Source organism: Pempheris klunzingeri, chromosome 10 (assembly GCF_042242105.1).
Source record: "Pempheris klunzingeri isolate RE-2024b chromosome 10, fPemKlu1.hap1, whole genome shotgun sequence".
In the NCBI taxonomy this organism is placed as follows: Eukaryota; Metazoa; Chordata; class Actinopteri; order Acropomatiformes; family Pempheridae; genus Pempheris; species Pempheris klunzingeri.
The window spans coordinates 26,999,978-27,021,679 of NC_092021.1; the positions used below are offsets into that span (position 1 = coordinate 26,999,978).

The window sequence follows — 21,702 nt, forward strand, 5'->3', positions numbered from 1 at the left end:
ACAACTTTTCATCAGCAGCAGAAACAAAATCGAATAAAATGCTCAAAGCAAACACACTCATTTATTGAAGCTACAATTGTTTGTGTGGTTCTTACCGAAGACCAGCACGGTGCAGGTGGCGGTCTTGGATCCAGCGGGGTTCTCCACAGTTAGGGTGTAATCTCCGCAGTCACCACGGTTACAGAACCTCATCTCCAGCTTGGAGCCCATCTGGTTTGTCTCAATGTCGGCCCTGGGGGGCACCTCGGCGTCGTTCTTCTTCCAGGTGACGGTGGGGTACGGGGCACCATTGATGGCGGCCATCAGTGTGATATGAGTGCCGGCCATGGCCTTCACCTCTCGGGTCATTCCGGCATCCAGAATCAGCTCTGGGGGCTCTGAGGACAGAACAGACGAAATAATAAAAAATGATGATTAATGCTGAAGTATCACATGTGATGTACAGAGCAGTTATTAAATCAGAGAGAGTGTGGTTCAGATTAAACTGAGCCTCACCAAGTCTGTCCTGGACTCTGAATGGCTCCAGCAGGTTAGCCGGGTCGGACTCTCCAGCGGCATTGACAGCCATGATTCTGAAGCGGTACAGAGCGCCGTCTTCCAGGCCGATAACCTTAAACTTAGTCTCCTGGCAGGAGTCGGGAGTCTGGTTCACCTGAGGGCAGCAAAATGAAACAAGACGTCAATACCACAGTTTACTCAGGATTTAGAGAGATTAAAGGAGGACTAAAGGATTAAAGGATTTTTTTAACCTAGGCCACACTTTTACAAATTTTACATTCCAAACAACTAGAAGGTACAAAAAGTGGGTACAAAATGTAGTTACCCTTTAAGAAGATGCTGTGTGATAAATAAAAACCAAAGGGGTGAATCAGATTTCATGGTTTCCTGATTCCTGTTTGGTTTCATGATATTTGGATGACCACCTCACCTTGCACCACTCCTCCTCTCCAGCTTTCTGGAACTCCAGCAGGTACCCGAAGATCTTTCCTCTGCCGGTGTCGGTGGGCGGCTGCCAGGACAGAGTCACCGACTCCTTGCTGAAGTCGATGACCTTCACGCTCACCGGTGGTCCAGGTTTCACTGTGGCGAAGGACGGGGAGGAACTGTGGTGAGCGGATACAGTGATCTCGACAGAATGAGGTGTTGTGGTGAGAAATTAAACTTACCGATGGGGTCTTTGGCGAAGGCGGGTTTCGACGGTGGGCTTGGGTCTCCGGCACCCACCTCGTTCTCTGCGCTGACTCTGAACTCATACTCGCAGCCCTGCAGCAGCTCCATCACCCAGTACTCCACCTTCGGATGGATTCTCTCAGTGTTGCAGCGAACCCACCTGGAGGCAGGAACATTAACAGCCGAGGAACATGTTCAGATCTTATTTTGCAGAATAACTATTTCATGTTTTATGGAATTTGTGATAAAATGTTTTTAGATGTTTATCTCAATGTAGTTTGTCTGGACTAAAAAAAGATCAGTTTTAGTTTATTGTTATCCAAAGATACTGATTTATTCTGTGTAGATCAGTCAAACTGGCAGATGAAGAAGAAATACATCATAATTCATGATTTAGATCATTAATGAAGCTTAGTTGCTTAGTTACAGCTTGAAACCAATGTGAGGATTTGCTGGTGTGTCTGCGTACCCTTTAGCCATGGTCTCCTTCCTCTCCACGATGTAGCCTGTGATTGGTTTTCCTCCGTCTGCCGGCGGCTCCCAGCTGATGAGGGCGGAGTCGTGATAAACCTCCTTCACCGTCGGCTGTTTGGGAGCATCGGGCACCTCTGTGATGGACACAAACAAACAAACAGGTTCAGACCGACTCCTCTCCGGGTGGACCAGTGTTCGCTGCTGTAGGTCAGGACTTACTGAAGACGTCTCGAGCTTTGGTCTCTGCAGACAGCAGCGGGTCGCTGATGCCGTAGATGTTCTGAGCCATGATCCTGATGATGTACTCACGACCCTCGATCAGCTTCGGCACCTGAGGAGACAGACGGCAGCAGAGTTTTACTGCTTAGTGCAACTTTTTCTTTTAGGATTTGTTGGACGATGCAGGATTTATCAGGTGTAATGTGATCTAGAGCTGCAACAATTGGTCGAATAATCAATTAGTTGTTAGCTATTAAATTAATCACCAGCTATATTGATAATCAATTGGTCAGTTTGAGTCATTTTTTAAGAAAAAACATTCTGATTCCAGCTTCCTAAATTTGAATATTTCCAGGTCTCTTTGCTCCTCTGTGACAGTAAACTGAATATTTTTGGCTTGTGGACAAAACAAGGACGCCATCTTGAAATTCACGAAATATTGATATTTTGATATTTTCACCATTTTGTAGACTTTAAGAAAAACAATGGAGATTATTCAACAACCAAAGTAGCTGCAGCCCTGATTCGTTCTAAACATGTCGACAGATTTCAGTTTAACTTTCTGAGTGAATCCTTCAGGATCTTTTAAAACGTGCTGCGCTCACCCTGCAGGAGGTCCTGGTGCAGGACGAGGTGACGGGCATCCACAGGTCTCTGTTGGTGTCCCTCTTCTCGATGATGTAGTTGGAGATGGCGCAGCCTCCGTCGTCCAGGGGGGGGTTCCAGGAGATCACCATATAGTTCCTGTAGATCTCGTTGAAAACCACGGGGCCCTCTGGTGGCTGAGGACGGTCTGCCGGAGGAAGTATTCAAAGAGGTTTAATTAATAGGCCGTCTTTAACGGGGTGCTCAAGTATCGTAAGTAGCGTTATTACATATTTAAACTGACATGTTGTTACCCACAGGTCACTGAATAAATCTCAGGGACATTATGGAGCCATGAAGCTTTTCTCTGAGGATCTGTTTGAAATAATCTGCTCCAGGCATTCGTCCACATTGTCCCATTTCCCCTTTAGTGCAACAGGAGAAAAGCCGAGTCTAGTTTATTTGATCTGTTTGTTGGCTGCGGGATATTTATATTGTGTGATGATAGATAAATGTCCACTGTTTCATGACTTCAAAGCACAGTCCGTCATCAGAGTGATGCTGTTAGCTTGCCAAACCCTGAAAACCTCGTTTGTAGTTTTACCCTCCAACAGCTTCACCCTTCACTCAGTAAATCCAGCAGCAAACCGTCACCTCCCTCGCCGTCCATCTGTGGCTTATGGAGGAAACATTAATGCTAACGCTAATGCTAACTCTGGTGTTCACAAAGCTGATTCAGCCTGTCACCTGTCCAATGCCGATTTGATATATAACACAACCTGCGTATCAGGATATAAGGTCATGGTCCCATCACATCGGAGCGTCAGTTTGTGTGAGCGGAGCAGCGACTCACCAACCACGGTGATGGTGCAGATGCCCGTGCGGGTCCCGGCGGCGTTCTCCACGCTGACACAGTAGCGGCCGCTGTGGTCCCTCTTGGCTTTGCTGATGTTGAGGCTGAGGTGGCGCGCTGAGCTGTACAGGCCGATCTCCTCGTCCGCCTTCACCTCCTCGTCGTTCTTCGTCCAGGCGATGGCCGGAGCCGGTTTGCCGCCGTAGCGTCCAGACAGCGTGCAGCTGTCTCCCACCTTCACCATCATCTTACCCCTGAAGTCCAGGTCCAGAACGGGCGGCTCTGAGGGCGGCAGCGAGATCGGACATTTTAAAAAGGTTTTAAGACGATGCATGAAGAGATGCATCACATTTACTGTGAGCGGCTGAAATATTACTGACTGATACGTAAAAGAAAATGAAGGCAGATGCTGTTTCCAGCCAAGTGTATGTTGGAAAGTGTTTAATGTTCCTGCTTTTTATATTTGCATCTGACTTATTATTTACCACCATCTTTTCATCTATCTGGTGTAACAGGGCCACATGGGCACAACAGGGAGACATGAAGGGGGGTAATATTCCCACAAATATTTGTGCGATTAAAGAGGTGAATTTATGAGAAAAAACTCACAAAATTACAAAAAAAAGATGATATCCCATGAGATTACAAAATCATCATATTCCATTTCTAAGTATAATTTGATGAGGTAATCTCAGAGAATGTGGGAGATTTTTTCTCGTAAATTTACCACTTTAATTTTCTGGGAGTTTTACCCGCTCCCGTCTTCGTCACTCACCGAGCTCGTCCTTGCACTGCACAGGTTTGGTGGCGAAGGATGACTTCCCTTGTCCAACCTGGTTGATAGCGGAGACTCTGAACTCGTGGCTGGAGCCGTCCTTCAGCCCCGCCAGCGTGAACTTCTTGTCCATCAGCGTGTCCTCCCCGCCAACCCGGGTGAAGCTGTCCCGACCGATCATGCGGGACTCGAGGACGTATGATGTCACATCTGCGCCGCCGTCATACTTGGGCGGTCTCCAGGCAACGGAGATGGAGTCCTTGGTGACGGCGGTGATGATGAGGTCCTCTGGACGCTCCGGGACGGCTGAAGGAGGAGACGGTGATCAGAAACACTGAAGACACTTTTATTCAATGACTGTTTCCTTCAGATTATTTTCTGTCTCCACGTCAGGAAAAACACAACCTGTACGTCGTTACAATGAGAAACTCTCAGAGAATTATTCCAAGAAACTTATTATAACTCATTGTAACGACTCACAGGATCTTTTTTATTCACTGAGTGAATATTTAAACGCCACAGCAGAAGTTTAAGACCAGCAAAAAAATTATTATAAATAATAATAAATAAATTCAACTTTAGTCTGTTTTAGTGTAAAGGAGTTTAGGAGCTTAGTTCAGTCTGACTGAGCTCCATTTTTAGCTCCAGCGTCAGAATTAACATCAAATTATGGAAAGAATAAAAAAATAGAATAAATATAGATTAAATATTTATTATATATTATTTATCTTATTTTGTCATATATATTTATATATCATGTTTCTGGCTGTTGGGACGTACAAATAGGGTCCTTGATGAGAACCATCTTGTCGGTCTCGATGAACGGCCCCATGCCGATGATGTTCTCGGCGGCGATCCTGAAGAAGTAGCCCTTGCCGTCGATGAGTCCCTGCACCACGGCGTTGTTCCTCGTCACCGTGTAGGACACCGACGTCCAGCCCATGCGGTCAGACTCCCTCTTCTCGATGATGTAGTTGGTGATGGCCGAGCCGCCGTCGTCCTCGGGGGAGTACCAGGTCAGCTTGCAGGAGTCGTTGGTCAGATTCTCGCCGGCGAAGGGAAGACCGACTGGACCGGGGACGTCTGGGGGGGTTAAACAGGTGGAGAACATTTTTAACAAAGACACTGAGACTCTTTAAGGCTTTTATTTTATGCTGAATTTAACCCTGTGATGACCCTGTGCAGGGTGACTGGACGAACACATCGACTGTCTGTGATTGGCTCAGATCATCGCCGCCTATTTCCTGCACACACGCTGGCACAGTTATCTCGGCAGTCACCAGCTGCACCAGTGCATCACTGCGCTACTGTCTTCTGTCATAGTTCTTACTTCTATACTTTTACATATATTTCTATATTTAGGTTGCACACAGAGGTTACATGTTTCTGCTGAAAAAAGTGTGTTTACTTTTGTTTGTCTGTTCGTCAGAAACCAGATTCCTCGTATGTGTTCACGTATTTGATGAATTAAAGCTGATTCTGATCACAGATTATTTTTGTGTGGCGGAAAATTAGACGAGACTCAGCCTCTGTAGGTGAGCCGCACCTGAGCCGAGCTGCTCACCGGGCTGTGGCTGCTCTGACCATCGACAGGTAGTCCGAGCGTTCCCGGGGTTCGACTCTCGATTTAGACCGGGAAAAAAAGCTGCAGAACACGTTTCTATACATTCAGAGAAACGTCTATCTCAGACTCACCCAGGACCTCCACGATGACGGCCTTCTTCCTCTCTCCTCCCTCGTTCTTGGCGCTCAGCGTGTAGATGCCCTGGTGTTGGCGTCTGCAGTTCTTGATGACCAGCGAGTTAGAGATGCCCGTCGTCTCCACCACGGCCTCTTTAGGCACCTCGGCATCGTCCCGGCACCAGGCGATCTGCGGGGCGGGTTTACCGGACACGTAGGCGATGATGCGGATGGTGGCGCCAGCATGGACCACGATCTTCTCTTTCACTGAGGCGTCCAGGTCCATCTCAGGAGGAACTGGATGAGAAGATGAAGATTAAGTCAAACGTTTCATCATCAGAAACACGGTCAGATGTCGGGTGGATCCCAGTCTTACTTGTTCTGTCTTTGAGCTCAATCAGCTCGGACACGAGTCCAGGATCTCCCACTCCGGCGGCGTTCACAGCTCGGACTCTGAAGCTGTACAGACCGCCTTCCTTCAGACCAGCTACCACAAACTTGGTTCCTCTGATTTCTGTGTCCTTTGCCTGCAGAAAAACGACAGGAGGAAACTCAACAACAACACGCAGGAGCTTTGCTTTCATCAGGAGTCCCTGAAACACTAAAAACTGTGACAAAATGATCACAAAGATCAAAGAATAACTCTGGTATTTTTAAACTGGGGCTCTATTTTTACATATTTTGGTGTCCTGTGTCCTGTTCTCTAAAATCCCTGTTTTAGTGAATGTAGTCTGGTGTGTGTGCTGTTTGTGGTTAAACCAAAAGGATCTTCCAGGTCTCTCTCTGTAGGGATCCTTTCCATGATGCTGTCACACACTTAGACACCAGAATATGGACAGATAGAGCTTATATTTAAAAACACCACAGAAACTCTTTCAGCAGCTGAACGAAAAAGAGGACGTATGCTGATTTACAAACACGAGCTGCGATCACTGTCCTCGCTCAGCAGTGGTTGGTTTCTGGGTCGTATCTTTGTTTTACCTTCTCCCAGCTCTCCTCACTCTCGGGCTCCTTCTCCTCCTCGTCGCTGCTCAGCAGCAGTTTCCTCTGAGCCTTCTTCTCCTCCTCCTCCTTGTTCACCTCCTTGAACTCCACAATGTAGCCTGTGACCTTCGAGCCTCCGTCCACCAGGGGAGGGACCCACTCCAGCTCCACTGTCGACTTGGTCCAGTCTGTCACCTTCGGAGTGGGTGGCCCGGGGGGCTCTGCACACACACACACACACACAGATATAAACACTGTCAGTTTTCTATCAACATTATCAATACAAACTGAAGGCCAACGATTGTGGCTGAAAGCTGTGGGAAACGTCATTAAACGTATTAACATCATTATTTGAAGCGACTAAATGTGGTAAAATGTTTAAAATCTAACTGAATACGTCAGTAAATAACAGTGAGTTAATAATTCAAACTTTTCTTTAACTGTTTATTTCACGTTTAAACTCCTTTAGTTTTATCAGTGACGTCACACAGTGAGAAGCTCTCGTTCTTACTGATGGGGTCTCTGCAGAGGATGGGGTCAGACGGCACACTGGGCAGGCCGCAGCCGGCGGCGTTCATAGCGATGACCCTGAACTGGTACATGGCGCCGTCCAGCAGGCCGGTCACGTCCCAGTTGTTGCCCAGCGGCAGCGCTCTGATCGGTTCGCGGCTGACACGGGCCCAGCGCTTGGAGGTGGTCTCCTTCTTCTCAACGAAGTAGCCGGTGATGGAGGAGCCGCCGTCGTACTTTGGCTCGTCCCAGTTGACGGTCATCGACTCCAGACAGACGTCTGTTACGGTCGGTTTCTCACATTGTCCCGGCACGGCTGCAAGAGGACAGGACAGTAATCAATACCCAACAGAGTCAGGACAGTCATCAATACCCAACAGAGTCAGGACAGTCATCAATAACCAACAGAGTCAGGACAGTCATCAGTAACCAACAGAGTCAGGACAGTCATCAGTAACCAACAGAGTCAGGACAGTCATCAGTAACCAACAGAGTCAGGACAGTCATCAGTAACCAACAGAGTCAGGACAGTCATCAGTAACCAACAGAGTCAGGACAGTCATCAATAACCAACAGAGTCAGGACAGTCATCAGTAACCAACAGAGTCAGGACAGTCATCAATAACCAACAGAGTCAGGACAGTCATCAATAACCAACAGAGTCAGGACAGTCATCAATACCCAACAGAGTCAGGACAGTCATCAATAACCAACAGAGTCAGGACAGTCATCAATAACCAACAGAGTCAGGACAGTCATCAATACCCAACAGAGTCAGGACAGTCATCAATAACCAACAGAGTCAGGACAGTCATCAATAATCAACAGAGTCAGGACAGTCATCAATAACCAACAGAGTCAGGACAGTCATCAATAACCAACAGAGTCAGGACAGTCATCAGTAACCAACAGAGTCAGGACAGTCATCAATAACCAACAGAGTCAGGACAGTCATCAATAACCAACAGAGTCAGGACAGTCATCAATAATCAACAGAGTCAGGACAGTCATCAATACCCATTGAACAGCCTTTTTTGTTTAACCAGATACAACTGTTATGGCGTTCTCTTCAAAGCCACCAGACTCCATTCACAAAAACTGTAATTTTGCCTCACAGAACACAGGAGCTTCTGGCCTACTGCTGCCTCCACCAGTTAGTTTCTTTGCATTATTGTATGTTATATAAATATTGTGTTGGATCCAAACTAACCCTTGAAAACACCAAAGTCACAAACTAACAAACCGATCGAGGCAGCAACTACAGTATTCTCTGAGGTAAAATAACAGTTTTTGTCAAAGGAGTCTGGTGACTTTGTAGTGAGTGATATAACAGCTGTTTCTGCCATTGTGGACAAATTCCAACACTTTTTGTACCTACAAATCATTTAGACACCAAAATATGTATAAATAGGGCTCTGATTTAAAAGTAATGGAGTAAAAGATTAGATCTGAACTTACTGAAGAGGTTTCTGGCCTTCTCCGGCTGGCTGACCAGCGGGGGCCCAACACCAAACTTGTTCTGGGCCATGACTCTGAACTCGTACTCGTGGTTCTCCGTCAGTCGGGTCACCACATAGGCGCACTCCTTGGGGTCGTTGGAGACATGGACCCAGGACTTCCTGTTGTCCTCACGCTTCTCAACCACGTAGTTGGTGATCTTGGATCCACCGTCGTCTGTGGGAGGGCTCCAGGCCAGGCCGATCCTCTCCGCAAACACCTCGGTGAGCTTGACTGGTCCGACACATGGGCCAGGAGGTCCTACAGGGGGAGGGAGGGAAGTCAGGGTGAGTCTCTCTGGTAGACGTTTACAAATGCTAACGTGTTTAGCTTTTTTACTGGATGGACTGGATGAAATCCTGAATAATTAAAAGTCGTCAGGTTTGTGTTCCTCACCGAGCACGGAGAGCTTTATGTCCTTAGTGGCGGTGCCCAGGCTGTTGCTGGCGGTCAGGCTGTAGAGGGAGCTGTCGTTCCTGCTGGCCTGCTGGATCAGCAGCGTGCACTTGTCTTGGGTCACCAGTTTGTTGATGTGCTGGTCGTAATGGACGGCGGCCTTTTCCTCGGGTTTGGCCAGGCTGGCCTTCTGCCAGGTGAGCGTGGGGAACGGACAGCCGCTCACCTTTGCCACAATGCTGACATCACAGCCCTCCTCGCCCTCCATGGCCTCACGCAGCTCGATGGTGGGAGCACCTGGAGAGACAAGTGAGCTGCTTTATGGAAGTGGCTTGAAGCAACAAACTAAACTAACCACAATCGTATAAAAACAAACTTAAACTCTCTGTGATTGGCTGAAGTGCTGCCTGTCACTCACATGTCTGATCCTTGATGACCAGAGGTCCGGCGGTGGCAGAGGGTCGGCTGGGTCCAGCAGCGTTCACGGCTTTTACTCTGAACTCATATTCTGCTCCCTGCAGACCAACAGACAGTCAACAGTAAGTCCGGGTCTGAGAGAAACTTTTTCTTCTTAGACAATAATTCATTACAAATGGAGGAAATGGAGCAGCACAGATCATAACACCTGTCTCTACATGCCTTTAATGGCTATTTCTCAAGCAGGAAAACATCAAGTGTTCATCAGTAGTAACTCTACTATTACTTTTAGGGATTCCTCAGGGTTCCATTTTAGGCCAATTCTGTTTTCAATAGTAACAATAAATAATACACATTATCTGAATGCCTCTTTTCAACTTTAGGCACAATGTGAGGACTAAGCAGAAACAGCTGGTTAAAAATAACCAAATAATGGTAAAAACAGACCAAATAAAATGAACATTTACTACAATAAAAAAGGTTCAAAAGATGAAATGGCTGAATTAAAAAGGTTTTCACAGAATTAGCTGGCTAGCTAACGTTAGCCAGCTAGTTTTAAGGTAGCTACTCAGGACGGAGTTGGACGCTTCATAAAATTAGATGATGAAGTGGTCTAATCTCTATCAAATGGTCCAAATAAAATAAAACCACAGACGACGCTCGGTGTGAGTAAAAGGACGTAGACTGCAGTTAACGAGAGTCAGTAATAATAAGTCAGAGTTAGACGGAGTTCCTTTAGAAAATGTGTTTGAACTCGAGCTTGAGCAGGTCAAGGGTCAGTTACCAGATTAATCAAATGACTCTACACATTATTCAAGTAGTAAAGTGAGAGGTGGTATATCCTCTGGAGGACAGACCCACCTCCTTCAGGTCCTCCACCACGAAGGTGAGCTCCTCCACGTCTCTCTTGTTGCACTGCTTCCAGGTCTCCTTCTCTTTGCCGCTGGTGTCCCAGCTCAAACGCTCGATGATGTAATGCTTCACCGGAGAGCCACCGTTGTTTTTGGGAGGCTCCCAGCTCAGGGTGACGGTGTTCTTCGTCACCAGGTTGACCTTCACCTTGGTGGGGGGGTCGGGTGGGTCTGCGGAGGAGGAGGAAGATTAGCGTTAGAACAGCTCCAGTTTGTTGCAGAGTCTGTATCTCTGGTTGGAGTAGCAGGTTTGTCCTCACAGATGGGGTCTCTGGCTCGGGCAGGGTCGGTGGTGACGGTGAACGGACCGAATCCAAGTCTGTTCTCAGCTCGGACCCTGAACAGGTAGTCCTGGCCTTCCAGCAGGCCCGGTACCACGTAGGCCTGGCTGGCACAGGCTGCATTCACCTGATAACAAATCAACAATCCATCAATTAATCAATCACAAACAGCACAATTTATGGTGAATTATCTCGTTAGATCAATTAAATGGATCTTATCCCGGCAACTGCAAAGTCACAATCATCAGAGTAAGACCCAGGCTGAAAAATAGTGGATATTTCCTTTAAAAGAAGGTAAACATTTTGTAAAATCAGTGTTTTCTCTGTTTTGATGAAGCTATGTTGGCAGTTTTCCAAGCTTCCAGTCCATGCTAAGCTAAGCTAATCACATCGGAGTACAGGGGCAAGCTTTAAAATGTCCAGCAGAGTTACTTGGAATGTTTTTCTCAAACTCAACTAAAACGAAATTCAACATAAGTAAAAGTAAAAAGTAATAGTTTTCTATACTAAAGACTAATTGGAGAAAACTAAACTGTACATGTTTGCAGCATGAACAATAAACACAAAGTCAAATAAAATGCTGAAACAAATTTCAAAATGAAAAATTGGAGCTAAAATAACACGGACTGAGTAATGTTTACCTTCGTCCAGGCCTTGTCAGTGATACATTTCTTCTCGATAAAGTAGCTCTTGATTCGTTCTCCTCCATCGTTGTCGGGGAGTTTCCAGATCAGCCTCATTGTCGAGCGGGCGATGTCAGTAACCCTCAGGTCCTTCGGAGGTCCGGGAACGTCTGCACCCAGGAGAGAATTACAGTCAGAGATCCACAAACAACCAGACAATGACCGCAGCAAACCAACAGAAAAACAGGCTCAGGTTTGTGGTGGACAGGTCTATAAACACAGGCGTACCGAGGACGATGACTCTGACGTTGATGTGTTTCTGTCCAGACTTATTCTTGGCGGTGATGGTGTAGCGTCCAGAGTGGCTCCTCAGACTGACGGGGATGATCACAGTGGACGTGGTGTCTGTGGACTCAACCTGAATACACGAAATAACAGAAATATTGTACTTCACAAATTCTCCCCATTGGTTTTTATTAAATAAGTATATGTCATATCTAGTTTTATCAGGAGGAAGAAAGGAATTGTGTTGCTGTGTGGGGCCTCACCTCGGAGTCCACAGGCAGCGTGTGCAGTTTGTTCTTCTTGTGTGACTTGGCTTTGCCATCAAATTCCCAGGTTACCTTGGGAACAGGACGACCTTTGATGCTGGCAGGGATCCTGAACGGATCTCCAGCACGAATGCACAGCAGGTCGTCCACAGAGATGTCGATACTGATGGAAGGTGGAACTGTTGAAGAAGAAAATCAGTGGAAACATCAGTAAAGGACAGAGAGGCAAACACAGCAAAAAAGTAATGAAAGTGATCGTCTCTTTGATGCAGTGAGACTTGACTTACGCTGGATGTCCTCAATCAGAACCTCGCTGGTGCGGGGGCTGGGGTCAGACTCGCCGATGTCGTTGACAGCGATGATCCTGAAGCGATAGCGCTTCAGAGCACGGAGGCTGGGCACAGTGAACTCTGTGGTGGGGTGCAGGGTTTCGGGGTCGTTCACCCTCACCCACTCTGACGTGCCCTCGTCCTGGATCTGGATGATGTAGCCCTTGATGGGGCTTCCTCCGTCCCTCTCTGGCGGCTTCCAGGACAGGGTGACATTGTGCTTTGTCTTGTCAGCCACCTCAGGAGCAGCGGGCATGCTTGGAGGAGCTGCAGTGGAGGGCGAAGGACACCGATTTCATTGAATTTATCTATTTATTTATAACCCAACGCTTCAAAAAGAAGCCTGTTGTTTTTTACTCACTGAGTGGATCCACAGCAAATGCAGAGTCAGACGGTACACTGAACGGTCCAGTTCCTGCAGAATTGTAGGCAGCAACCCTGAACTCGTACTCTGTTCCTTCAAACAGACGAGTCACCTGGGGTAGACAGAAAGATGTGTGGATTCATCAGAGTCCTGTGGCTAAAAAACTATATTCATGTGGAAAAAGATGCCCCAGCAGCTCACCTGGTAGTCCCAGCCTTTCATGCCCCTCTTGGTGACGGGCATCTTGTTGACCTTGGCCCAGTAGGCCGTGCCTCTCTCCCTCTTCTCCAGCCAGTAGCCAATAATCGAAGACCCACCACTGTCTCTGGGAGGCTCCCAGGTCAGGGTCATGGAGGTCTTAGAGTATTCTGTGATGGCTGGTTTCTCTGGTGGGCCTGGAAGGCCGAATGGGTCTGTGATCTGGACTTCCTCCGTTGTGCAGGGGTCAGATTTGCCGTAGCGATTCTCGGCTTTGACCCGGAACAGGTAGGTCTTGTTGGTGTCCAGGTTCCACACCTGCAGGAGGAGGAGCAGTGTTAGCATTACAGTCAAATTGGGCTTTAAAAGCCTGTGAGAACCCAACTATTATTATCTTTGCTGTTATCAGGACATACCCCATATTTCCTCTCGATGATACTGTTGGTAACCTCCACCCACTGTGGCTCAGGAGGAGCCTCCTGTCCCTCTTCTAGCTCTGGCTCCTCTGTCACCACCTCCTTCTTCTCAACAATGTAGTTGGTCAGCTCGCTGCCACCATTATCCAACGGTGCCTCCCAATGGAGGTAGCAAGACTCCGCCCTGATATTGGACACTGTCAAATTCCTGGGTGGAAGTGGGCGGTCTGAACGGAGAGCAAAACACAGTCAGTACACGCTATGTTTAACATCCTAATAAGGAAATCACGTCTGTCTGCCTCTGATTGAATCAGTGGCATGTTCCAACGCACCCAGCACCATGACTGAGATGGTGTGCTTGGCTGATCCCATGTTGTTGGAGGCGGTCACGGTGTAGCTGCCGCGGTCCCTCCTGTTGACTGCAGGGATGGACAACGTGGTCTTGCAGTTCATCCTGCCGGTCACTTCAGTCTGCATCACCAGAGCCTCAGTGGACTCCTTTATCTCCACGTCGTCCTTGGTCCACTCAATCTTAGGGATGGGGAGGCCAAGGACGTCAGCGGGGATCTCGATGGGGTCACCCTTCCTCACAGTAATGCAGTCGCCTTTGAAGTGCTTCAGCATGTGGACCTCAGGAGCCACTGAGATGGACAAGATGGGGAAAAAATCAAATCAGCACGGACAGAAAACCTCTGGTTCATACCAAAAATCAGCCTTGGTGTTAGAATTTAAAGGAGACCCTTTGGTTTGGCCTCACCTTCATCGTCTTGGATGACCACAGTCAATGGGATGGATGGCTCGCTCTCTCCAATTAGGTTGGCGCACTTAATCCTGAATTCGTACATCCAGTCCTCCTCCAGGCCCTCCACAGTCAGGGACATTTTGGGGCAGATCTCCGTGTTGCAGGGCTCGAAGGCCTGCTGGTCCTGCCTCTTCTTCTCAACAAAGTAGCCGATGACCGGGCTGCCGCCGTCATTACGAGGCGGCTTCCAGGCCAGTGTGATGGAGTTCTTGGTGCGCTCGGTGTAATGGAACTTCTCGGGGTATGATGGTGGGCCTGCAGAACCACCAAAGCAACGTTAACTTTTACATACTATATTAGTTTTTAAGACCACTTAATGTGTTACTCCAGAACACCGAGGCTTTGGTCTGATCACATGAGAGAGTTTCAGGCTTTCGTTTTTGAATCAGAATCGGTTGACTTTAGGACTCACCCTGTGGATCTACAGCCTTGATGGGTCCCAGCTCCACGGGCGGGCCCAAGCCGTACTTGTTCTTGGCGATGACGCGGAACATGTACTCCTGTCCCTCCATGATGCCCACGCACTCACACTTGGATGAGGCGGTTTCAACTGGCTGCCTCCACGTGTGCATCTTGGCGTCTCTTCGTTCCACGATGAAGCCGGTCAGGTCGCTGCCTCCGTCGTCCTCGGGGTCGTCCCAGTTCAAGAAGATCATCTTGCGAGTGACAACAACAGGCTTCAGGTCCGTGATAGGTCCGGGGACATCTGAAGACGAGACAATATTATATTTCTGTGTTAATTTTTATTTTACAGCATTAACTAATTGCCAGTTGAGTTTTATAATCAAGTCCTGCCCTGCCGTCCTGGAGAGTGACTCACCCATGACATCCACTCTGGTTGAAGCATTCTTGGTGCCACTGGGGTTACAAGCTGAGATCTGGTATTTGCCACAGTCCTTCCTCTGGACGTTCTTGATTGAAACGATGCTGTCGTTGCCCTCAGTGAGGATCTCCATGCGGTCTTTGTCAGGTTTGCTGTCATCCATGGTCCAGGTGATAGACGGGTAAGGTTTACCTGTAACTGTGGCGGGTACACGGAGTGTCTCTCCAGCTCTGATGGTCACACCGTTCTTGACAGACAGGTCCAGTTCAATCACCGGGATCTCTGTGGAGGGTAACCAGCAACCAAGGAAAGAAGTCAGTAGAAGAAGTCAGAGCCAAAAGCTTTGACATTTACATCAACACTAAATTAGATGTTTGATATTTTTAGCTTTGTCTTTGCTTTTTCCGGCTGACCTGCAGGATTCCTGACGAACACGCCCTCTGAGAATCCTGGCGTTCCCTCTCCGGCAGCGTTGCAGGCGATGACTCTAACCAGGTACTTGGCTCCCTCGCGGACTCCATAGACAGTGAATTCCCGGGACTTCCATGGACGCTCTGTAGACCTGGACCAGTCCTTGGTACCAACCATGGCCTGAAGACACAGAACAAGGAAACGTTAGTTTGACCTGAAATCAAGACGATCAGGAAGCTGAAAATAAATGTGAGTAAAAAGTGAAAAAGTGTCAGAAGTGACTTGATGGTCTGACCTTATCCACGTGGTACCCCAGGATCTCTCCTCCACCGTTGTCGGCAGGTGGGTCCCACTCCACGTCGATGGAGTGGTCGGAGGTGTTAACCACTCGGGCAATTGGAGGCCCAGGAGGCACTGCAGTGTCACAAATAAAAATAAAGAAGCCACTTAATGACAGATATAAACGTGGGTCAGAGTTGTTCTGAACACTTGGTTTAGACCAGATTACGTACAGATTGGAGCCTGAGCTGTCTGCGGTTCAGAGGGGGCGCTGAACTTTCCGGGTCCGGCCTGATTTTCAGCCGCTACCCTGAAAATGTAGGTCAGCCCCTCCAGGAGACCTTCAACATTCAGCTCAGTGTCGGGGATCATGTCCCTGAAGACCAGGACAGACGGCAAAGTTCAGAAAAGTAAACACGTTTTGATATTTCCCCACACAGAGAAAAAAGGTTTTGTGGTTGTGGTTCCTCACCTGTTGACTCGTGCCCAGTGTGAGCTGTTGATCTCGCGGCGCTCCAACCAGTATCCCAAAATGGGGCTGCCGTTGTCGTTTGGCTCGTTCCAGGTGACCAGCATGCTGTGGGCCGTAATGTCGTCAATCTGTGGCTTATCAGGAATATCGGGGGTTTCTGAGGAGGACAGAAGGACGAGGCAGAAGGAACAAGATGAGCGAGACCCACTACAGTTGAACTGAACGTTACATTAAGTTTCTGTGTAATCAGCATTATTTTTTGCACTGTTAACACTAGAAACAGCTGCATCAATACTGCTGTTCATCTTTAACTGTAACTCAGCTTGTTTAGGTAAATAATATTTTACTCAAACTCCCTCCTCCTTGACCTGTGTAGATTAGGACTCAGAGTCTATTATTATTACCACATTATTATTACCAGATTAACCAGTTTCACATACATGCTACCATGGTAAAAATGGAAACTTCATTTACAACTCTGCACACATTTCATTTCATTATTTATGTTAAAGGTCATAACTGGAGGAGGAGGAGAAGTAACACCGTACCGAAAGGATTCTTGGCGATGAGCGGTTTGGAGATGCAGTGTGGACCAGCGCCGAACTTGTTCTCTGCCTGGACCCTGAAGATGTACTCCTTCTTCTCGATGAGCTTCGGCACCAGGTAGCGGCAGCCCCTCAGCGTGGAGGTGACAGAGCTCCAGCCGAACTCCAGCTTCGAGTTGTCCTTCTTCTCCAGAGTGTAGTTGAGGATCTCACTGCCGCCGTCGTCCAGAGGAGGATCCCATTTGCAAATCACAGAGTTCTTCCTCACTTCCTCAAATCTGAAGTTCACCGGAGGTCCGGGGGTGTCTAAAACACACGAAACAATTAGGATTTTTGGATTAGGTTTAGATTAGATTAGATTTAGGTGATCTACTGGACCAATTCCAACAGTTTTTGAACCTTCCAGACACCAAAATGTAAATGTTATTTTGTGACCTTGGTGTTTTAAAGGGTTAGTTTAGATTTGGACTAGAGTTTACAGATGTACCTAATAAAATGGTCACTGGTAGTATTTCATAATATTATTTATATATATTATTATAATATTTTTCACTAAAATGTCTTTATAAATGTTCTATATGTAACTAAAGATCTAACTTACAGGACAGAACAGAATAAAAAAAGGATTCTCACCGAGCACATTGACTTCGCAGGTTGCCGAGGAGATGCCGTGGTCGTTCTCCACCTTCACCATGTAGACGCCGTGGTCGGCGCGGAACGAGTCCCTGATGATGATGGAGGACACGCCCCTGCGGCTGTTGTTGATGGTCAGACGCTCGTTTATTGTCGGGTAGTCGGGCTCCTCCTCCTCCGGCTCAGCCGCCTCTTCCTTCTTCTCCTCCTTCTTCTCCTCCTTCTTCTCCTCTCCTTCCTTCTTCTCCTCTCCTTCCTTCTTCTCTTCTCCTTCCTTCACCTCTCCTTCCTTCTTCTCCTCTCCCTCCTTCTTCTCCTCTTTCTTCTCGGCCTCTCCCTCCTTCTTCTCCTCCTCCTTCTTCTCCACCTTCTTCTTCAGGGGTTTCTCGGGCCTCTTGCGGAGCGGCTCGGGCCGGATCACCTGGTTGTTCCAGTACCAGGTGATCTGAGGGTACGGCGAGCCGGAAACGTTGGCGTCCAGGCAGATCTCGCAGCCTCGTTTCACACTGAGGCCGGACTGCAGGCTGCCGCTCAGGAAAACCTTCGGAGGGTCTGAGAGAGATCGGACAGGAAGTTAAGTTCAGCAAGAAGTGGACAGCTGTGTTATTATTAAAGAGGGAATCATGGAGCTGATGTCATCCTTACCGACGGCGTCCAAGGCCTTGACGAACAGCGTGTTGCGTGACGGGTCGCTGATCCCGGCGGCGTTCTCAGCTTTGACTCTGAAGGCGTAGCTCTTGCCCTCCGTCAGCCCTCTGACGGTGTAGGACAGGACAGGCACCAGGAAGTCGTTGCACCGCTCCCACTTGTCCTCGCCCTTCTGCTGCCGCTCCAGGATGTAGCCCATGATCTTGGCGCCACCGTCATACATGGGAGGCTTCCAGGTCAGAGTGATGGTGCTCGATGTGGGGTTGTGAGTCTCTACGTCCACCGGCGGGTCAGGAGGATCTGGAACGAAAGAAGATTCACACATCAGTTGCGATGAAATATTCTTACAAAGTATTTTAATCAAATATTCAGGCTTTTGGTTGTCAAATCTACTTTTCGGATATTATATATATTATATTGAATGTAAAACGTCTGTTGCTCCTCACGTTTCTGGTCCTGTGCGATGACCGGGTTGCGGAGCTCGATGAACTCTCCTCCTCCGATCTTGTTGACGGCCTGGACTCTGAAGTAGTACTCTCCGTTAGGGATGAGGTCTTTGACGCTCCAGCTCAGCTTGTTCTCGCCAGACATCATGTTGACGTACGTCCTCCTGCCGGCCTCACGTCGCTGCACACACACACACAAACAAAAGAAGCAGATGTTTAACGGTCTGCTGCACCCTGATTACAAACCACTGTCACGGCTCAGAAACTTAAACATGGCGCCATCGCAGACCTGCATAATGTAGTGAATGACGGGGCTGCCGCCGTCGTAGTCTGGAGGATCCCAGGACACTTTACAGGAGCTCTTTGTGATCTCAGAGGCCATGATTTCCTTACAGGCACCAGGAAGACCTGCAGACACAGAGACACGTTCAGAGGAGAGGCCAGGAGACTGATGTCATGTGATTATGTGACAACCGGACACGTGTGATCTGGTACCGATGACTTTGACGTTGATGGTGGCGCTGCCGGCGCCCAGCTTGTTCTCCAGAGTGACTTTGTACTGTCCTGCATCAGGGTGGAGGCTGCTGTCGATCTCCAGGTGACAGGAAGTGTAGTCCGCCCTGTTGGACACAAACAATCCCATCAGCCACTGCTGCTCACACAGACAAAATACCAGGACGCTCTCCCACACACTAAGGTATGATTATTGTTGATCAAACTTGATTGATTAAATGACAGATTAATCGATGGTTCCACTGCCTCTAATATGAAGGTTTGCTGGTTTTTGACAACAGACCCCTGAAGACTCCACCTGTGACAGACTGATTCACTGTTTTCTTACATGTTACAGACCAAATCAATGTTATTAACACCAATAACAAACAATAAACAGGCTTCAGTTCTCTCAAAGTGGCTTTTGACATTTAGATAAACAGAAATCACCACCAGCATCGATGGCAGTGACTCAAAGTTGGGTATGTTGTGACCACCCCCCCCTCGCTCAACCTTCCTCCTTTGTTTGGTTTGCTCCACCATCCATCACTAACATGACTGAAGCCTCTCTCACGTCCACACTTATGTTTATTAGTTTGAGTTGAATAAGTTACGTTTTGCTTGGTTGATCTGTATGAGGACTTGAACACTGACCCACACAACAAAGAATTCAGTCACTCTTAGTTTGTTTTACTTTTGTATTTTAGAAATGGTGCTAAAATGTGACCGATCGAATCATTGAGTGTCTGAAACTGTGATCCATGTATCTGATTACTGTGAAGCCCTTTCTGTGAAGCCCCTCCTAGTTATGCTACTTTAAGTCAAACATCTCTTTATCTTTGGTTTAATAGTTTTACTGTGGTTATTTTATAATGTGCTGTCCTGTGTATTCGTTTTAACAGTGGTAAACTAAATGACCTTAAACAAAATGACTGGCTGATGCTAAATGAGGCTCCAGATGGGAAGGGATGGGTGAAGCGCTGCACTGACCTGAAGCCGAGGCGCTCGTCAGCCTTCATCTCCTTGCCGTCCTTGTGCCAGGTGATTCTGGGCGCGGGGACGGCTCTGAAGGGAACTGGGATGTGCAGCTTTTCTGTTTCCACAACAACCAGGTCCAGAGTCTGGAATTCCAGTGTTGGGGCACCTGGAAACACAGAAACACAACATTAATTATCTGAAGATCTCCAGGACTCTACAGAGGGAACCTGTGACCTGACGGACTGCGTTAAGTCCAGTAGTTCTTACAGTCAGATTCTTTGGCGAAGACGTTCTCGGAGATGTCGGAGGGCTCACTGATCCCGACAGAGTTGAAGGCCCTCACTCTCAGGATGTACTCCTTCTCTGGGACCACACCCTCCTCCACACGGTACTTCAGCTCCTTCACTGGGCGAGAGTTGACCCTCATCCATTTCTCTGTCCCGGCTTCACACATCTCGATGTGGTAGCCGCTGATGGGGCAGCCGCCGTCCCTCTGCGGGGGCTTCCAGGCGATGGACAGGAAGTCCCGGCTGGCCCCGGCCACGTGCAGCTCGATGGGCGGTGATGGGACACCTGTCAGGGTCAGGACAGGACAGATCTATACTCTATTCACACTTTATGAGCCTTTACTTCACTTTTCAGACCTGGAGGCTACGTCCACTTCTTTATTCAGTCTGTGATGTGAACCAACAACAAATGATGGTCATACTGTATTTATGATGTATTTACAGATTTTAGTTGTTTTCCCAAAAAACATCCAACATTTTTTGGTTATTTTTAGTCAAAGGTCTTGGCTACGGTTCAGGGACAGTTTGTTTGGTCTTGGTTCAACATGAGACAGAATGTGTTTACTTCTCAAATATTTAACAATATTATGATTTTTCCCACTACTGGACAAACCTGTTGGATCCTCGATGGTGAGGATCTCGGTGGGTTCGCTTGGATGTCCGACGCCGGCCTCGTTCTCAGCACGGGCCTGGAACTGAACCTCTGTCCCCTCGATGATGTCTGTCACTCTGTACTTACAGTCTGGACCTGAAGTCTTACCGCACTTCACCCAGCGAGTACCAAGCTTCTCCTTCTTCTCAATGGAATACCTGGAGGGCCGAGTCACCGAACGGTTAACACACCTTCACACAGTAAACAACAAACCTGCTGCTGCTATCACATCTGGAAGTCTAATATGAGTATGTTTTTAACACTAAAATCCTGCTGGAGGAATATAATGAAGATGTAATGAATGGCGTGCACTAGATAGAGAGGATTCAAACCAACACAAACAATAACACCACTGGGAAACACTGAAAAATCTGTCTGTCACTTTAGTGGTGAAAGTCTCTTACTAGTAAAGATTTAGGGGGAAGAAACCCTACCTGAGGATGGGTCTGCCACCATCGTTTTTAGGTGCCTCCCAGTAAAGGTCCACGTATCTTTTGGTCACACCATCGACACTGAGGCCGTATGGTGGCCCAGGAGTGGCTGTAAAAATAACCAGCCTCGTTATCCTTCATCGACAGAGCAGATTAAAATAATTCATCTATAGATCAATAAAAATACTGTCCAACTCACTGAAAGTGTCTTTGGCCAGCACTGAGTCCTCCATCTCACAGAACGGTCCGACGCCCACGGCGTTCTCAGCAGCGACGCGGAACACGTAGAGCGACCCTTCATTGAGCGGCTTCACTGTGTACTTCAGCTCCTTGATCGTGGTGTCGACGGCCTGCCAGCCTTTACGCCTGACGTCACGCTTCTCAACCACGTAGTTGGTGATTTTTGAGCCTCCGTCGCGCTCTGGTACCGTCCACTTCAGCTCAGCGCTGCTCTTGCTGATGTTAATGACCTCCAACCAGCGAGGAGCCGAAGGAGGATCTGGGGAGGAAAAAAACAAAGATTTCCTGCCGTGTGTCTCATGTTTCCATCTAGTGCTCTAGAGGTTTTGT

The 21,702-nt window shown here is 48.0% G+C and overlaps 1 protein-coding gene across 1 annotated transcript in view; it reads right to left on the reverse strand.

Annotated features, from left to right (window-relative positions):
• Window positions 1–21,702, reverse strand: part of LOC139208921 (titin-like) — a 210,071-nt gene that overhangs the window by 62,364 nt on the left and 126,005 nt on the right. The window contains exons 95-139 of the mRNA XM_070838698.1: window positions 21,332–21,631; window positions 21,136–21,241; window positions 20,663–20,859; window positions 20,030–20,335; window positions 19,775–19,928; window positions 18,788–18,912; window positions 18,582–18,700; window positions 18,293–18,473; window positions 17,844–18,146; window positions 17,199–17,750; window positions 16,569–16,871; window positions 16,021–16,177; window positions 15,782–15,924; window positions 15,565–15,683; window positions 15,272–15,449; window positions 14,856–15,140; window positions 14,448–14,741; window positions 13,991–14,290; window positions 13,566–13,874; window positions 13,234–13,460; window positions 12,821–13,135; window positions 12,617–12,731; window positions 12,214–12,522; window positions 11,924–12,105; window positions 11,664–11,793; window positions 11,394–11,545; window positions 10,732–10,879; window positions 10,422–10,642; window positions 9,562–9,658; window positions 9,144–9,440; window positions 8,709–9,008; window positions 7,252–7,566; window positions 6,738–6,961; window positions 6,133–6,283; window positions 5,772–6,053; window positions 4,857–5,159; window positions 4,077–4,382; window positions 3,302–3,583; window positions 2,469–2,656; window positions 1,864–1,975; window positions 1,640–1,778; window positions 1,167–1,330; window positions 929–1,080; window positions 496–652; window positions 96–377 (exon numbers count right to left, since the gene is read on the reverse strand). Of these exons, the coding sequence (XP_070694799.1) occupies window positions 96–377; window positions 496–652; window positions 929–1,080; window positions 1,167–1,330; window positions 1,640–1,778; window positions 1,864–1,975; window positions 2,469–2,656; window positions 3,302–3,583; window positions 4,077–4,382; window positions 4,857–5,159; window positions 5,772–6,053; window positions 6,133–6,283; window positions 6,738–6,961; window positions 7,252–7,566; window positions 8,709–9,008; window positions 9,144–9,440; window positions 9,562–9,658; window positions 10,422–10,642; window positions 10,732–10,879; window positions 11,394–11,545; window positions 11,664–11,793; window positions 11,924–12,105; window positions 12,214–12,522; window positions 12,617–12,731; window positions 12,821–13,135; window positions 13,234–13,460; window positions 13,566–13,874; window positions 13,991–14,290; window positions 14,448–14,741; window positions 14,856–15,140; window positions 15,272–15,449; window positions 15,565–15,683; window positions 15,782–15,924; window positions 16,021–16,177; window positions 16,569–16,871; window positions 17,199–17,750; window positions 17,844–18,146; window positions 18,293–18,473; window positions 18,582–18,700; window positions 18,788–18,912; window positions 19,775–19,928; window positions 20,030–20,335; window positions 20,663–20,859; window positions 21,136–21,241; window positions 21,332–21,631 (9,981 nt within the window). The remainder of the gene's footprint in view (window positions 1–95; window positions 378–495; window positions 653–928; window positions 1,081–1,166; window positions 1,331–1,639; window positions 1,779–1,863; window positions 1,976–2,468; window positions 2,657–3,301; window positions 3,584–4,076; window positions 4,383–4,856; window positions 5,160–5,771; window positions 6,054–6,132; window positions 6,284–6,737; window positions 6,962–7,251; window positions 7,567–8,708; window positions 9,009–9,143; window positions 9,441–9,561; window positions 9,659–10,421; window positions 10,643–10,731; window positions 10,880–11,393; window positions 11,546–11,663; window positions 11,794–11,923; window positions 12,106–12,213; window positions 12,523–12,616; window positions 12,732–12,820; window positions 13,136–13,233; window positions 13,461–13,565; window positions 13,875–13,990; window positions 14,291–14,447; window positions 14,742–14,855; window positions 15,141–15,271; window positions 15,450–15,564; window positions 15,684–15,781; window positions 15,925–16,020; window positions 16,178–16,568; window positions 16,872–17,198; window positions 17,751–17,843; window positions 18,147–18,292; window positions 18,474–18,581; window positions 18,701–18,787; window positions 18,913–19,774; window positions 19,929–20,029; window positions 20,336–20,662; window positions 20,860–21,135; window positions 21,242–21,331; window positions 21,632–21,702) is intronic.